This window comes from Thamnophis elegans, chromosome 1 (genome assembly GCF_009769535.1).
Source record: "Thamnophis elegans isolate rThaEle1 chromosome 1, rThaEle1.pri, whole genome shotgun sequence".
Lineage (NCBI taxonomy): Eukaryota > Metazoa > Chordata > Lepidosauria > Squamata > Colubridae > Thamnophis > Thamnophis elegans.
This window is the reverse complement of record NC_045541.1, coordinates 106,138,835-106,157,333: the sequence shown is the minus strand read 5'-3', so window position 1 is coordinate 106,157,333 and position 18,499 is coordinate 106,138,835. Positions and strand designations below refer to the sequence as shown.

Sequence of the window (18,499 nt, the reverse complement as noted above, 5' to 3'; positions counted from 1 at the left end):
CACCTCTGGTTTTTGGTGCACTAATAATATGATAGTTGGAAAAAATTATGTATCAACACAATTGTGAAAACATTATTAAATAAGTTGAATAAGCAAAATGCAGTAGGTAGTGCAGTTAAAAATACATACATTTGATCTTTACACTTGAACACAATGTGAGCCACTAACATCAATGAATCATGAATAAGTACGGTGGGACTGCAGACAAACTATATCACTCTCTGAATTTACTGGTGTCATTCTCAATGTATTCAGTTAAGCTTATTTTCAAGGATGTGGAGAATAGAACATTCTCCAATAAATATGATAAAGATTATGTTTAGAAGTGGTTTTGAAAAGATTAACATAAAATGCATCATGTTAGCCCTGACCTTCTACGCTTCCTCTTAAACTCTTTTATTGTTTTTTCTTTTGGTTAGATACCAACTTGTAAATATTATATGGGCAATAGAAGATGGAATTTGTTTTCCTGGTTATAACTGAACTATCCCAGTTTTGTTCAGCAATTCTTCTATTCAAAAAAAAAACAAAAAAGTAACTTTTAATCAGGTAATTAACAAAAAATGTAGGTGGCAAATGCGATCTATAAGCATAATTAAAAATGTATCATCTGATACATAAAACTGAATACATACCAATTCAGACTTAGAGGGAGTTACTATTATTTAACCAATACCAGTAACAGGAAGTTATAAATACAATAAAAATTAAGTTCAAATTTTCAAATGGAAAACTATAGCTTTAGAAGTAACATTAATTTAATTTGCGGAACATTGCCACATGACAATACTATCAGCAGTCACATGTTTGTCTTATATAGGGGTTTAGCTTGTTGTCAGTTTGGGATCATACCATTCTGATGGTATGCATCTTGATTCATCTTAAGAAACTAGCTCAGATTGAAATGATTTATAAATTTCATAAACAAACCAACACATTAGTATATTCTCAAAAGATGACAGGTCAGCCTACTAGAAAAGACATCTATTCTTCCCTCTGGGCATATGAAGCTGATTTAATTTAAGCCAGATCGGTTTTCCATGTAACAGTGGATTGCCTATGAAAACGGAGCAAGATATCAAGTATTTCCTATTCTATCATCTTTCTTTAATAACTGTCTGTTACTTAAACTTGCAACTTTATAAGTCACCTGTAGGCAAATATTTTTTTTATTGTACTATTAAATGCCATTGCCTTGCTACTCAGACATGTAAAATGCATCAGTAAATTAGGTTTGCAACTACTGGCACTTAAAAGTCACAATTTGTAATAAAAATAAACTCATAAATTCCCAAAACAAATAATAATTAAAATATGAAGCAATGAACACAAGTATTAACTAAAGGGCATATGATTGAAAGCACTCTTTCAAAATAATCTATCAAACCTTCCCTGAGTAAGCTCAGTTTCCAATAAAAAGCTGAACCACTCGGAATATGCAACTCCAAGTAGAAAGAAGCCAGAAATTCCTTCCTTCACAATGTATTTTTCAGATTAAAAAATCCCATTGAATAATAATGAAAACTATACTGAATCTTTACACTTAAATAAATAGAACTATAAGCCATTAGACAATGTTCTTCATCTATAATACCTCACTCACTGCTTATTTATTATGCCTCTTTCATAGTGCACCGTAGATAGCTGTAGAACTTAGTACAGTAGAGTGAAGAATAACTGAAATTGCCTCAAATGGGATTAAACTGGGTAGAACTGTATAAAAATGAAAATACCTTAAGTAAAATGAAAAAAAAACTTTTAATGTTAACTTTAATATTAAAATTCTTTGCATTTTTTGATATAGCACCTACCCTTGGAATATTGTCTTCCCAAAAGTAGATCGGCCCAGACCCTGCTGGCTTGGGGACTTGCATGAATGACACATTCAGTGCATGGTTATGGTGATTTGTTGTTGGTTGCTCTGTTTTTACCTCAGCTACTGATTATGTTCTTATGTTTAACTGCTTAAGCAGCCCAGAGTCATGAATTTAAGATAGGTGACGGTATAAATTGAAATAATAAATACACAAAATAAATAAACTGAGAGAGCCATTTTGGTGCAGTGGTTAAGGCATAGCCTATAAATTGGAAGACACTGACTTTTGTCTCGCCTTAGACATGAATTCAGCTGCAGATCCTCAGTACTAGAAAGAAGTCAATGGCCAACCACTTCTGAAAAACCTTGCCAAGAAAATTGACTCAAAGCCATAAACAAGTGAACTGCAAGGTAGATAAATATATCAGAATAACAGAGTTGGAAGGGCCCTTGGAGGTCATCAATGAAAACAGACTTTAAACATAAACTAGACTGCATATTTTGATTGTTAGAATTTTTAACAGTTTCTTTAAAAGTTTTACAAGTTCAAAGTTATTACGAATACAGCTCATAAATATAAACATGAATACATTTCATTTTACAGAATTCTATTTTGCTTTATAATATGAAAGTGGAAGTTACAACCTTCTGTTAAATTTGTAAAGACAAGAAGATGGAGAATTTGGGATGATAGAGCATGCTCAAGATGAATAGTTTAGATATAAATGTAAGGGACAAGGGAGAGGAACTGAATGTGATACAAAAATGAGCATGAAGTATTTCTGGAATTTTAGAAAGAAGTTTCTGGTTCTGAAGTATGCCTTCTAAAGACTAAAGCCTAATAATGCAAGCAGATCATAAAATAAATGAGGAAATAAAGGCAGGACAATTGATATCTTCTATTATCTATTAAACATGGGAGATTCCAATAATATTTTAAAAAGAAAATGGCAGATTTTTCAAATATATATGAAATAGTAATGAGGGGAACTTTAGAAAATTAAAGTCTATTGGAAGATAAATTCCTGAGAGACCGCCTTCTGCCAATTACCTCCCTGCGACCAATTAGATCTCATAGATTAGGCCTCCTCCGAGTTCCATCTGCCAGTCAGTGCCGACTGGCAACTACAAGGAGGAGAGCCTTCTCAGTAGTAGCTCCGACCCTTTGGAACGATCTCCCCGTGGAGATTCGTACCCTCACCACCGTCCAGGCCTTCCGCACAGCCCTTAAGACCTGGCTAGCCCGTCAGGCCTGGGGACAAAGATAACTGCCCCCACCCGAATGATGAATGAATGTTGCTTATTATTTTACTTTATGTTTTGTATGTGTTATTGTTTGTATATCCCTTCCCCTCATTTTATGTAAGCCGCCCTGAGTCCCCTCAGGGAAAAGGGCGGCCTATAAGTGTTAATAAAACCTCAAAACCTCAAACCTCCTGTTTGGTGCTTTCAATTCCTAAGTTGTCTTCTAATAATTTATTCTTCAAAGAACAGAAGAATGAATGAGAAAATGAGCTCTCCTTTATGCCAACCTATAGGAAAGAATTAGTCAATGAAGTGAAATTAACAGAAATATTAATGAAAAGTGATCATGTAATACTGATTTTAAAGGAAAGGAAAGCAATATAGAGTCAAAAATATTAAGTTTTTAAAAATGGATTTGAATAAATCATAGTAAGTATTATTGGATGGAAGCAGGAGTTAACATGTTTTCTTTTTGCCTATGTTATGTTATGTTTTTTCTATAGAATTAATGTTGCAAAAATAAAAGAAAAATAGAGCTAGCAAGAAAGTTCTCAAAAAGAAGATATGAAAATGTAGTTATAAATAATTCTACAGGAGGCAGCAAGAAAACATTAAAACAAATTGGTGAGGATGCCCCAATATTATAATGAAGATCTGAAAACATGCAAAGACATAATCATAAAATGGAAAGAGGAACAATTCTCTAAGGAAAAAAAATACAGTTTGGAACTGAAAAAATAAAAAAAAATATTAATACTCAGAATGATCCAAAATTCAAGACTTGGCAAAGTATGTTAAAAATAACGGCTTCCTCAGTTAGGGTTATTAATAGGATTAACATAATAACAGAGCTGGAAGGACATTTGAGATCTTCTAATCCAATCTTTTGCTCAAGCAGGAAACCCTGTACCATTCTGGACAAATGGGTTGTCCAGTCTCTTCTCAAAAGCCTCCAGTGATGGAGTACCCATAACATGTGTCAAAACAAAATAAAGTGAAAAGTATCCATATACTACTTGTTCAATGCAAAATGTTAATAGAAAAAAAGTTAGTTACCCAATTCCTATTTGACTCGGTTTTCTCCAATAAAAGGGTGTGTACAATAATTATGAAGGAATAGATTGAAGCATGAGATTGATAGAACTCCTTTCAAGAAATACACAATTACTTTAAATGTGTTTAATCCAGAATCTGCTGAATTGCAATAGAAATTTTCGGATGAACCAATCAAATGGTTACATATTATCCCGGACAAGGAATGGAAAATGAATAAAGTACAAATAGTGTTCACACATTCAAAATAAAAGAGGGTAATAGCAATAGCAAAAGCAATAGTAGTTAGACTTATATACCGCTTCATAGGGCTTTCAGCCCTCTCTAAGCGGTTTACAGAGTCAGCATATCGCTCCACAGTCAGGGTCCTCATTTCACCCACCTCGGAAGGATGGAAGGCTGAGTCAACCCTGAGCCGGTGAGATTAGAACCGCTGAACTGCAGATAACAGTCAGCTGAAGTGGCTTGCAGTACTGCACCCTAACCACTGCGCCACCTCGGGTAGAGAATTCAGAATTTATACAATCAGTCATTCTGACATAATATCAAAATATATTGAATATTTTAGCTCTCCAGTTCTAAATGAATGAAGGAGTACCAATATTAAGAGAATTTTACCAAATTCTGATCTGGCTGGCTGAATTTCCTGGCATTGTAAGCAAAAGCACAATTAACATATTAGCTTACCCTTGTCCTTTATTTAGCAGTTGTACTTCTGCAGATAGGGGACTATAAACTGGAATACTGACATCATATCCTTGCCGATAGGTCCATGTAGAAAAACCACCTCCTGCCAACAGAGCTCTGAGGATGATAGAAAGAAAATACCAGATTCACATGTTTTTTTTCTTCTTCAAATGCTCATTCATTTAAGGATTTAGATAATCAGAGGTAAGATAAGGTTTAAGGCAGAAACATACTAATCGAAAGACAAGAAGCATACAACAAAAGACAATGCATCTAAAACTTAAGCCAGGTATCTGTAACGGAACATTTTCTATCTCTTTCAACTGCTATGAATAATAGTTAAATGAAAAGCTGTATATTGGCAGTCCTTGAATTACAGCAGTTTAGTGACCATTAAAGTTACATCACTGAAAAAAGTGATTTCTGACACTTTTTCATACTTATAACCATTGCAGCATCACATGGTCAATATTGAGACACTTGGCAATCGACTCAGATTTATGATAATTGTAGTGTGCTAGGGTCATGTGATCACCATTTGCGACTTTCTAACAAGCAAAGTTAATTGGGAAGCCAGATTCACTTAAGAACCGTGTTACTAACTTAACAATTGTAGGGATTCACTTAGCAGTTGTGACAAGAAAGCTCATAAAATGGGGCAAAGCCCACTTAATAACTATCTCACTTAACAACATAAATTTTGGGATCAATTGTGGTCATAAGTTGAGGATTATATCTAAATGAACATGAAAAGACAACAAATTTCCAATTTGCAAAAATTTAAATTTTCCCTTTCAAGAAAAAAATAACATGACCTCTAGATACATCCAGAATTGAAACATATGCTAGGTTAATGGAAAAGAATTTAGTAAATAGAATGTTTTTAAATAATTGAATTATTTTTCATTATCAGATATTTTTAAATTATATTTTCTATTACAAAAAATATTCTAAAGCAAATGGACTAATATTCATATGTCTAAGAATTGAACCAGACAAGGATTTCACTTTCTTCAACTTAAATTGAGGATGCTAAATACAAAATGGTAAATAAAAAGTTCCCCAAAATTAATATGGAATCTGGCTGCCTTCACCATCTGTTACAATAGAGTGTTATCACTATATTTTCTTAATAGGATAACTTATATTAGGAAAGGAAGGAAGAATAAATCTACTAGTTCTTTTTGACATTTCATCAGCTTTCAATGTAAAATATTATGAAATAAAATAGGAGGAGGAAGATATGTTGAATATGTTCACCTTGGGTTGTTTGTAAAAACAATAAAGGTGGGATACAAACAAACAAATAAAAAATATTAATGGTTCCAGGATACTTCTTACACACTGAACTGCAATACTCTCTCTCCTACACATTTGGACAGTTCCAGAAAAGGCTGCTTTGGTATTATCATTTCTCCCCAGTATGTTGCAGAATACCATATGTTTCACACATCAACATTCCCATTCATCTTAGGGAGGGTGGTCTAGTGTGCATTCATTTCTTTCCTCTAGATCAGCATTTGCCAACTTCAGCAGTTTTAAGATGTGTGAACATCAACTCTCAGAATTCTCCGCCAATATGCTCTAGATGGTTCAAGCAATATACACACTGAACCAGTATAAGGGCAGGGTTACAGAAACACGATGAAAGATTTATACGATCTGAAGAGAAACCAGAGTATTATATGAACATGTATAAAAACATAATTTATGAAGATTTATAAAAACATAATAAAAAGAAAAAAGAAACAGGGAAGACTAATTAACTGACACCAAATACAGACAAGATGACAATAATAGGAATGTTAAATGCAGACAAAATATCAACAGTGTGGATAATTCATTGGTCAAAGTAAGTGAATATGTGGGCTAATATCTTTTACATATGCTCCTCCAAATTCTGACAAGTTAGGGGTTATGGGAATTGAAATCCAAAATATATAGAGGGCACCCAGTTGCCAATTTTACTACTATCCCCACTTTCAGAATAGGAATATTGTCTGAGACTATCCTTGGATCACACCTGGCTCAAAGTATTTTTTATAGCTTAGACTGAACCAATAAGTTTGCATTTATGGGACACAGGTAATCTTACAATAATTACTCGCCCTTTGGCAATCTCTAATTTGGATTACTACAATGTGTTTTACATATATATGTGGCTACAATAAATTAATCTTTTGGAAGCTTCAGTCACTTGACACAAGTCAGTTATATTGTTAATGGGAAATAATTAGTATGATCACATTATTGTTTTATTACAGCCATTCACTATTAATTTTTACTGCGATTAACTTTAGAAAGTCTAAGCAATTTTACACAATAAATCTTCTTGCCACAATGTAGCATTTTGACACATTTTGACATTTATAAATCTTCATGAATTTATACAAATTCATGAAGATTTATAAATGTGAGATTCTATTCAAGGCATGGCTATAAATCTCAACTCTTCAGACACTCAATCTCTCATTCAAAATGTTTCTTATAACAGATGCTTTACAAACCCAGCCTGGTTAAGTAGTTGCTTTACTGCTAGCAAGACAGAAGACATGTATAAGGGGAAAAAGTCAACCAATTGCAATATACCAAAATCCTGCCCTAAAGGTAAGTCTGTTCTAAAACTGAAATACTATTTTTTACAGATAAATGGTAATTTGAATGCTTTGTTTGTGCTCTGGGCATTGGGAGATATTTTCTCAATGTTTATATAACAATTCCATCCTGTCTGATTACTGTTGGTTTCCACCTCACCAGATTCTTCTATGGTATTTTAAAAGATGGTTTAAAATTTCACAGTCTGAGAAAGTAGACTTATAATTTGTTAGCTGTGGGTGACACCAAATGTAACACTTTTTCTGAAAGAACCAAGAAGGGTAAAAGATTCCTCTCCCTTACCAACTCATATGTATCCTCAACATTTGTTTAAAAAAAAGAAGCCACAAACCTTTGGACTAGATCCAGTGAGTATATTTGGGATGAAGAAGAGAAAAGCTGTGCTTTTATTTATATAAATTTTGTTAGTGTCAAATTAACAAAAGTAAAAGACAAACAATACAAGACATATACGTTCATTGTCGCCTGATTACAAACTTGCTAGAAAGGTTTGGCTACCTATAATTAAAGACAAATAAACACATCACAAAGACTTTTGGCCTACATTTTCTTTATTAATGTCTTAGATTGTTTTTAGAACTAGAGTGGGGTTTTGAGGAGAAACACTTAAAGTCCTTAAGACTACAAAACAATTATACATGACTGCCCTCTGCAGGCTAGCCATGGTATATATAGCCATAGCCTATAGATGAACATCTATACATAGCATTTGATTTTTTTATTATTAAAAGTTCTTTTTCAGTTTTTACATTTAAGTTAATTACTAGAAACATATGTTGCATTGATCAGTTTTTTGCATAAAAATAAACATTTTACTTCTAACACCTATTTAATTATCCATACCAGTGCACATATAATTTTAATAGAAACAATGCAAGTAGTACATTCTCTTTGAAAACATTTTGATATACATACTAGAATTTAAAAGCAAAGTACACTTAAATCAACTTCCATCACTTTTAACTGAGAACAGCACTCAGACATGTATTATCTATGTAAATATAATGACATACTAAGGGTAGCTAGCACTAGACATCCCTATGACTCATATCTAGGGGATTTGAGTTTTGAAAGGTTTTACTTTTCATGTTCAATAAAAATATGCCTTTGGAACATCAGTAAATTGGAACAAATACTTTAAATCTAGGTAATGTTTTTAGAAAGCAGCATAGAAACATTAATAGGTTCCATGTCTAGTTTTTTGTCTAAAAATGGTGAAGGAGAAAAAAAAATCAAGCAGAAAAGTCATCTCATTTATGGAATATCCCAAGCCAAGCATATGCATGTAGTCTTCCACTTCTTTACCTAATTTTCTATGTCACCCAACCACTTAAAAAAAAAAAAGACATGAACAACATGAACAACAATGAAAATTACCTACCTGTCTCTTGGAACATCTAATGCTGTGTTATAGTCAGGTGGCCCTCCAGGCAGCATATTGAACAAGAGATGATTGGTGCCTCGATCCCAACTAAGATGATAAAGGAAATGAAAGAAAAATATGAGCGCCACACAGAACAGGAATTTTGGACATAAAACCAAAACCAAAACAATTCTACAACAAAACAGTTAATTAAAATTAAAATATCCACGCTATCTTTATTTGTCTGATTTCTGCAGCAACTAATAATTAATCTGTTTGCAACCTTATACAAAACTATTAAGAAAGCATAAGAATCCAATTGAATGTATTTCAATCCTGAATACAGGATCATAGCTTTAATTATTAATCTTTGGGAGAAAAAGACACTCAGTAATTAAGATTGAAAAATTCACTGTGATTCAATATCAAAACCTAACACAATATTTATATCCTGATTGTCACATTTTCTTATAATCCCTATTCTTGAATTCCTATTTTAGTTTTGGAAGATTTCTGGAAGAAGGTACCGGGATAATTGTGCCAAAGCCTGAGCTGTTTCCTTGATCCGCAATGTGTTCTGGTTGAGAACATCAATGGATGGTACAAATAGACAAGCACGATTGATGTCATCTGTGTAAAAGTCACTATCAGAAATAGCAGTTAATAGTTCATTGTATTCCTTGGAAATGGTGTGACTGACTGGCATGTTGTATTCATCCACATACTTCTTTAGGGAATAAATATAGACTTTGATCTTATTCTTCGGATTGAAGCCACAGCGATAAACATCAAAACATGTGTGCATCCTGCAGCTAAGATCTCCCCGTTCTGGAATGCCACTGTCTGCAGGAATCTTGATTATAGGTACATCGTGAATGCTGCGCTTCTCTAGGGTCCATTCATTTGAGGACTCAATGGAGTGAGGCCAGAACTGGAACATGCCAGTGGCAATTAACCCCAGTAGAACAACAGAAAACAGAGCAATGTAGTAGATGCGATGTTTGGTCTTCATTCTTGGGATGAGGGCTGGACCCCGAGTGTTGTATTTGACTGACGCACACATAATGAAAAAAGCCACCTTCCCACAAGCTTCTGTAGAATAGAACACATATAAAGAAAAATTAAATGGGGGTATTTTATTATTAAATCAGTAAAACATGTTTGCGGATAAAATAAATATTACATAGATGCTTCCATTCTCCTATCCAATTTCTTTCTTTTTTAAAAAGGCACTTCTGATTTTGCTTTATATATCTATTTTTCTGGAATTCTATCTCATATAATATCAACTAGGAAAACAGATAACAAAGCAAACAGGATATGCAACAAGTATACATCCCAAATTCTGTCATCTACTCCTGTTTAGTTCTGATTCCAGTATTGCAGTGGGCATATGAGGTTCCTATCTAGGTTTAGGATTTTTTGCTAAAGCAGATCAAAAAATAAGGCATTTTCTACCCTAAAGAGGGAAACATAAATTATCAATAGAACACATTCTAATTTAAGACCATTTCAAATAATACACACATATTTTGATGTGCAGTGTTTAATGTCAAGATGGGCAGCATATACATTTAATAAATAATATTTCCTCAAAAATCCTTTTAATTACCCCACAAAGTTAAAACACCACCACAAGAGATATATTATGTCATCTTTAAGCTATCTTATGAACTTCTGTGGGTTCTCAAGTTTATGGAGTGCAGTCCTATAGTGCAACAAAGCACTCACTATCTTCCTTGGAAAATTGCAGAGTAATTATTTTACACATATTATAAAATGGAGGGTCAAGGCTAATACATAGCAACCTTCTCAAAGCCACATTGCAAATGTACGGCCAAGCTACAGTCTGAGTCAAGGACTACCTGATTAAATGTATCATTTCAGCATACATTATTCATACAGTTATAATGAACTAAAAATAGTTTTGTACTTATATAAGCCACTTCAGTTAAATTTAAGTGAAACAAAAGATAGCTTACCACATGGCCAGGATAATTTATTATTTATTATTTTTCATTTATTACAAAATTGGTATACCTCTTTAGAGACTCTACACAGCTCATAAATTACCAATTTATAATCTAAAACAGTGTGTTAATAAAAGGAGAAATCAGTTATTTTCCCCCAAGAAATAGTTCTAAGACTGGGAGTCATCTAGTTTTCTTATTCACTTTGATTGGAGACTAGGTGAAAGCTATACAACACAATCAAGAAGATGATTTTTTTTAAGATGAGAGGGCACACCATTGCTTTCTTCAAGGTAGTGGGAACTACTCCTTCTTCAAAGAATTAATTATTACTCAAATCCATCTAGATAACTTCTTCTCTGTGTGATGGAATAGCCAAGAGGCATATATATCTACAGGTGGTCCTTGATTTACGACTGCAATTGAGCCCTAAATTTCTGTTGCTAAGCAAGGAATTGTTAAGTTAATTTTCCCCCATTTTACAACCTTTTTTGCCAGGGTTGTAAGTGAATCATGTGGTCACTAAATGAATCTGGTTTCCCCCATCATCTTTGCTTGTCCAAACCATCTGGAAAGATTACAAATAGTGATCATGTGATCTCCAGAGTACAACTGTCAAAAATATATGTCACTTGCCAGAGTCCAAATTTGATCAAGTGGCCATAGGATGCTCCACGATAATAAATGTGAAAAAATGGTCGTCACTTTTTTCAGGGCCATTATAACTTTGAACAGTCACTAAATGAATGGTTGTAAGTTGAGGGCTTCTTGTAGATCACAGGAGGTGGAGCTCAAACCGCAGAATACCTTATTTACATCCTCAGACTTCACAATTATTGCACACTGAAGCAGTCCTAGGCTCCATTAACAGAGGGGATAGAATTGAGATTACATGAAGTGTTAATACCACTTTATAGTGCCTTGGTAAGTCCACACTTGGAATATTGGATCCAGTTTTATTCAACACCATATAAAAATAGGTTAAGTCTCTAGAAAGAGTGCAAAGAAAAGCAACAAAGATGATTAGGGGACTGGAGGCTGAAACATATGAAGAACAGTTACAAGAATTGGGTATGTCTAATTTAATGAAAGGAAGGACTTGGGGTGACATGATAACAGTGTTCCAATATTTGAGGGGCTGCCACAAAGAAGAGGGAGTCAACCTGTTTTCCAAAGCACCTGAAGGCAGAACAAGAAGCAATGGAGGAAAACTAATCAAGGAGAGAACCAACCTGCAACTTAGGAGAAATTTCCTGACAGAACCATTAATCAGTGAAACAATTTGCCTTTAAAGGTTGTATGTGTTCCAACCCTGGAGGTTTTTAGGAAGAGTTGGACAACCATTTGTCTGAAAAGGGTTTTCCTGTTTGAGCAGGAGCTTTGAGTAGAAGACCTCCAAGTCCCTTCCAATTCTATTATTCTGTTAGCATACAGAATAATGTCATGGAATTATTATAGAGTTACTATGGATGTTTGGTGAAACTCAATTTACATAGGTGAAAAAGGAAGATTTAAGGAATTTGCACACAGCGCAGTAAAACACTAAAGAACTGGATATAAATATTGGAAAGGATAAGGACATTTGGAAAGGTTTTGAATTTTAGCCACTTAAATTAAGAAAAACAATCTGTTTTAGGTAAGAAATAGAGTCCCAACTTAAAAATATTTTTCAGGCTTCATTTACCAGAACTGATTTTTTTTTTCAAATATAAGTTGTACACATGTTAAATTTATCTATTTGAAACAGGATATCAATATAATTAAGTAATATTTTCCCAAAGTATATATAAGCAAAAGTTTGACTTGTGATTTTCATTTGAATTGTAAAAGTGGTAACAGAAATATTATATTGTACAAATCTTTCCAATATGATGCATGAAAATTTGTAATTAAAAACAGGTACTAGATGACAAAGTGACCTTCAAATACAAAATGGCAAAGCAGAAGAACTAGATGAGTAGATCATATGGGGAACATTTTGTATAATATATTCAGGGGCTGAAACAAATGTCTTCTCTAAATAATTCAAGTAATAAAATTATCTCACAAACCATTACATTTTCCCAGTTATATTTCTATTTCTGTCATTTAGAATTTCAATAATGGTTTGCAATAAAATAAAAGCTTAGGATTTTTTTTTACTTTGAGAGTCTTGCCATTTTTTAAAATTAAGAAATATTCATGCTTTGAATTAAGACTTTCTAATTATACTCAATTAAATACACTGTAATTACTTGTGGTGAACTCTATTTTCTTCCCAAGAATTTTCAATTCACCACACACTGGGGGGAAAGAAGAACTATTTAGATTGTTCCAGCAACCATCAATTTTTTACTGCAGTCACAAACCAGAACTAAGTGCACTCCAGGCAACCCACAAAATGACAATGAAAATAAATTTTAAATAAGGTTTATGTAAAATCGTATACTTAAATGAGAAATATGTTATAAGAAAAGCCTAAAAGACATTTGCTACTCAACTTCTCAGACAAGATGATTTCAAACTTTGTTAAAAGTGGTTTTTCTAAAAATGTGTTAAATGAACATAATATGCATCCATTAATAAGGAGCTCCATAAATAACTAGTACATTTTTATGTATTTCTTTCAAAAAATAAACAATTCCATGATACATAGGGAAATTTCTAAACCACCCGTAACTTCAACATATCCAAAGTCGAATTACTGAAGCTACGCTTGTGCTAATAAATAACTTTAAATCATATTTTAGGTACCTTATGCCTTTTTAAAACATTTTTGCAGTCTGCAATCAAATGAATTATAAAACAGAATCATTACCTCTGTACAGAATCATTACCCTATACAGAATTTCTCCAAAAAGCTCCTTGATCTTGTCAATATTTGCTTCATGAAGACAGTTTAATAGTTAATGTACTGTCACTATAAATCTTAACATAGTAATAAAACTAATCTCCCATTCCCTCATTCCTTATACACAGTAGAATAAGCAGGTTTCATATTAAGATCAGACATCCGAAACAAATTTTAATTTGCTAAGGGATATAGTTTCTTCCTCCAACTATACTGTCATGGAAGTACTTAATCATCTATATATTATTGGACAGAAGATAAAAGTTTTTTTCTATAGCAGTAAATTCACAAATGAGTAATAATCCATATAGAGATGATTGTATAGTTCCATAGCAGTGGAATTCTGCATCAACCAAATTATAGAAAGAATTTTACTGTTAAACAAATTCTTTCACTATCAACTGAAACTTGATCAATGACTCCTTCTGCAATTTTCAGTACCAGTTATACTTAGAATGAAAGATTTGCAGCTTTTGTTTGCGTATCATGCTTCACTATAAATCACTGTTTCTCAATCTCGGCAACTTTCAAGAGGTGTGGACTTCAACTCCCAGAATTTCTCAGCAAGCTGTCCTGACTGAAGAATTCTGGGAATTGAAGTCCACTTGTCTTAAATTTGCAAGGTTGAGTAACACTGCAATAAGCAATTTAACCATGGTCTACCAAATTAACTCACTGTTCTGATTCATAGACTACATTATAGCTAGCCACCCAGAATTGGTTCATAGAATATATTAGGATAATGCAAGCACAGAAAAATTCAAATATTTCAGACCTTAATCTGGAAATTTAGGATGAAAGTGGTATGGACTATATATGGGAGGAGTGATACAATTGGGATTTGTTGGAAAAACACATTTGGGAGAAACTTAAGTATTTATAATTCAAGGCGTCACTTTCAAATCCTCAACATTAAAGCCATTTAAATTCAATAGCTAGATTCATAAAACATGCTAAACCATTAACTATAAACTTTCAACGACAAGGGCTAAACTACACCAAGCACAATACTATAAATCTAGCATGCTGTATTAGCCAGGCCATCACTTTAAGGCAAGATGTGATTTGGCTTTGCTTAGCATGATAAACAAAGCCATTAATTTGTTAACAATAGTTTTATCAATGATATGTTGCACAAATAAAGCTAATAAAAAAGGCTACAGACACAAAATGCTGGCTGGCTTTATCCATCTTTATTAGTTTTTCTACCTTCTTGATCAATGTCAAACTCTTCCTTGGATTAAAACGGAGATAGAATAGAATAGAATAGAATAACAGAGTTGGAAGGGACCTTGGAGGTCTTCTAGTCCAACCCCCTGCTCAGGCAGGAAACCCTACACCACTTCAGACAAATGATTATCCAACATCTTCTTAAAGATTTCCAGTGTTGGGGCATTCACAACTTCTGGAGGCAAGTTGTTCCACTGATTCATTGTTCTAACTGTCAGGAAATTTCTCCTCAGTTCTAACTTCCTTCTCTCCTTGATTAGTTTCCACCCATTGCTTCTTGTCCTACCCTCAGGTGCTTTGGAGAATAGCTTGACTCCCTCTTCTTTGTGGCTTTCTGAGTTCTCATACATTTTGTTAATTTAACAAGTTGCCGGGGTTTTGTAGCCCTTAGTTGATAGGACTTGAGGCTTAACTACCAGAAGTGTATTTCTGAATTGATGTGTTATCTCCTTTTTGACAGGGAACCACGAAATAATGGTTGGAGGAAGGAAACAGTGAGATGGAGTGAAGGAGAAGGAATTTGCAGGGCAGAAATCAAGTATTTCAAAACAGCCATTCTATCCCGCAGAAGCCGACACCATGCAGGGAGGCTTTGGGGTCTGGATGGAGGAGAAGTGGAAGCCTTTCACCTCTCGCTGCTCTTGGGGCCACCTGACACCCCGCTCTGCCTACCCCAAACCTCTTTCCCAATCTCTTAGAAGACACCCTCCGCAAGAGACGGGCCCAGAACAACCTCAAGTCGCCGGGGATACTTCTCTCACCTGCGGACCTTCCGCCCGACTGAGGCTCGGCGGAGGGGACCGCGATGGGCAGACGTCCCCCTCGACCCCTCCGACTTCGCCAGCCACGGCCGACGTTTCCGGCTTCCGTTTGAGCATGACGTCATTTCCTGCGCGCGTTCAGTTTCTTCGTGAGTGACAGCGTCTCGAGCTCTGGAAGCCGGCTCGTCTTTGTTTAACATCTAGAATCGACTGCAAGGAGCAGGGGGCGTTATCGGAACTCCTGGTCAGAGATTTTTCCCGTCCTTGCAGCGAGCCAACCACGACCCCTCAGAGGTCGCTACCGAAAGAGGACAAACGCTACATTTGGGGAATATGTGTGTGTATGTACACAAGCAGTTGTCTTTAGTAGCCCCGGTATGTGGAACATTTGCCACTAAAAGTACAGTTGCACTTTGTCTGTAGAGACTCTCAGTCATCCAGGTCATGGTTGTCCCAAATGTAATTTTTCAGGAAGCAATTAGACTTTCTTTTTTCCTTTGAAGATGTTGTGCTTCTCATCCAAGGAGCTTCTTCAGCTCTGACAGGATAGCAATAGCACTTAGACTTATATATTGCTTCACTTTCCAACCCTCTCTAAGTGGTTTACAGAGTCAGAATATTGCCCCCAACAATCTGGTCCTCATTTTACCCACCTCGGAAGGATGGAAAGCTGAATCAACCTTGAGCCAGTGAGATTTGAACTGCAGCTAGCAGTCAGCTGAAGTAGCTGCTCTCTAACCACTGCAGCAATGGAAGGATTGGGACAACCATGACCTGGATGACCGAGAATCTCTACATACTTTTTCTATACAATTTGGGATGAACACTTTGAATGGTGTGGGAGTAGGAATGGATTTCCAAGAAAAATTGCAGACTATAGGAACCAAGAGCACTACTCGGGTGACCTTGAGGACACAGATAAACCCTCAAATGCTTCAACTATCCCCTAAAAGGATGCAAATGACCAGCTCTCTGAAAGGAATATAAATTCTTCCATTCCCCATTATCCTGTCAGAGCTGAAGAAGCTTCTTGAATGAGAAGCGAAATATCTTCAAAGAAAAAAAAAAGTCAAATTGCCTCCTAAAAAGCACTTTTGGGATAATTGCCCTTTTTGTACACATAAGCAATTATCACACCATATATGGTCGGAAGAATAATCTAGTTGTGCCTGTTCTCTCTCTCTCCATATATATATAATATTAATTTGTGTGTGTGTACACATACACACACACAAATATATTTTAAGAAAACAGACACAACTGGATTACCCTTCCCAACCACATATGGCGTGATACCTGCTTGTGTGTACACAGTGTAATTGTACCCTTGGCGACAAATGTTCCAAATACTGTAATCCCAAATACTGGGATTACGAAAATGAAGATATGATTTTGAGTTTAGTATTTACCTAGAAGAGACAAAAATCTTATCTGACGGTTTCTAAGCTAACTTGAGATTTGTGCCATGTAGGGCTCTACAGGGGAAAAATAGCAGTTGGAAAATTAGGTCAGTTTGTGTATGATCAGTAAATCAGTAAAAATGATCAGTAAATATTAGAACCTATATTAAAGTCACAGAAGAAGCAGAATTTTTATATAAGGTTTATATATATGTGTGTGTGTGTTGTGTTTCATGAGGTGTGATGTATACATTGGTGTATTATGTATACATTGGTAGGTGGCATTTGGATTGAAAGTTTTTATCTTCAGTTGTAATCTGAGCAATATATATCATGTTTAGCATGAACAAAACGGGCATTAACTAGCTATATGCCTCTTTGTGGTCATAAAGAAGAACCATAACAATAGCAATAGCAATAGCAGTAGACTTATATACCGCTTCATAGGCCTTTCAGGCCTCTCTAAGCGGTTTACAGAGAGTCAGCATATTGCCCCCAACAATCTGGGTCCTCATTTTACCCACCTCGGAAGGATGGAAGGCTGAGTCAACCCTGAGCCGGTGAGATTTGAACCGCTGACCTGCTGATCTAGCAGTAGCCTGCAGTGCTGCATTTAACCACTGCGCCACCTTGGCTCTTCTAGTATTTTCTATAATATGCAACTTAAACAGTAAGGAAGAGCTTCCAGGGTGCAAGAAAATTTGACTTTTTAATCACATTGTATCTTAAAACAATTGGTATCTATAGAGACAACAAACTCAATTTTTGTAATAGATGAAGATTATTATTATTATTATTATTATTATTATTATTATTATTATTATTATTATTATAATATACTGAAGCCTGGGGAGGGCGAAAACAGCTACCCCACACCCTCCAGAAGGCCGAAAATAAGCTGGCTGGAGCCGACATAGGGCAATGCCTCATATGCCCTCAGACATGGTTCCATGTGCCACCTGTGGCACGTGTGCCATAGGTTCACCATCACAGGTCCAGGTCTTATTCATCACAGTAATAAACTCAGCTAATGTACTTGAAGTAAAAATAAGGATTCAAGGTTATCATTTTCTCCACATTTCAAAGACATCACTTTTGAAGGCTGATCTCCAAAAGCAGAGGGCAGTGCTGCTCCACTGAAATCTAAAAAAAAGGTACAGTACATTATATGCTTGTTGAAAGAGAAATCTGGCCAGTGAGGCTTTGCAGCAATGGTGGATTACAGCGCCCCAGGCCTGCCATGCCCCCGAACCGGTTCCCCAGTCGTTGTCACCATCTTGTTCTTCAGTTCTGCGCATGTGCAGAACAATTTCTATTTCACTGCGCATGTTTGCGCAATGTGCATCAAGCATGCATGCGCGCACACACAAGCGAACCGGCTGTAATAGCGGCCAGAACCCACCCCTGCTTTGGAGGTACTGAAGTGGACCATCCAAAGCTAAGTAGATCAATTAGCATGCCCTTCTATGGTGACCAAGGAAGGCACATAAATTTCTCTTGACTATCAAGATCTCACTAGTGATTAGAA

General features: G+C 35.2%; 1 protein-coding gene across 1 annotated transcript in view; it reads right to left on the bottom strand.

Annotated features, from left to right (window-relative positions):
* Nucleotides 1–15,667, bottom strand: part of EXT2 (exostosin glycosyltransferase 2) — a 74,297-nt gene extending 58,630 nt beyond the window's left edge. Inside the window, exons 1-4 of the mRNA XM_032226331.1 lie at nt 15,572–15,667; nt 9,308–9,872; nt 8,799–8,888; nt 4,802–4,918 (exon numbers count right to left, since the gene is read on the bottom strand). Coding sequence (XP_032082222.1) covers nt 4,802–4,918; nt 8,799–8,888; nt 9,308–9,843 — 743 coding nt within the window. The 5' untranslated portion in view covers nt 9,844–9,872; nt 15,572–15,667. The remainder of the gene's footprint in view (nt 1–4,801; nt 4,919–8,798; nt 8,889–9,307; nt 9,873–15,571) is intronic.
* Between the last annotated feature and the right edge of the window lie 2,832 nt (nt 15,668–18,499).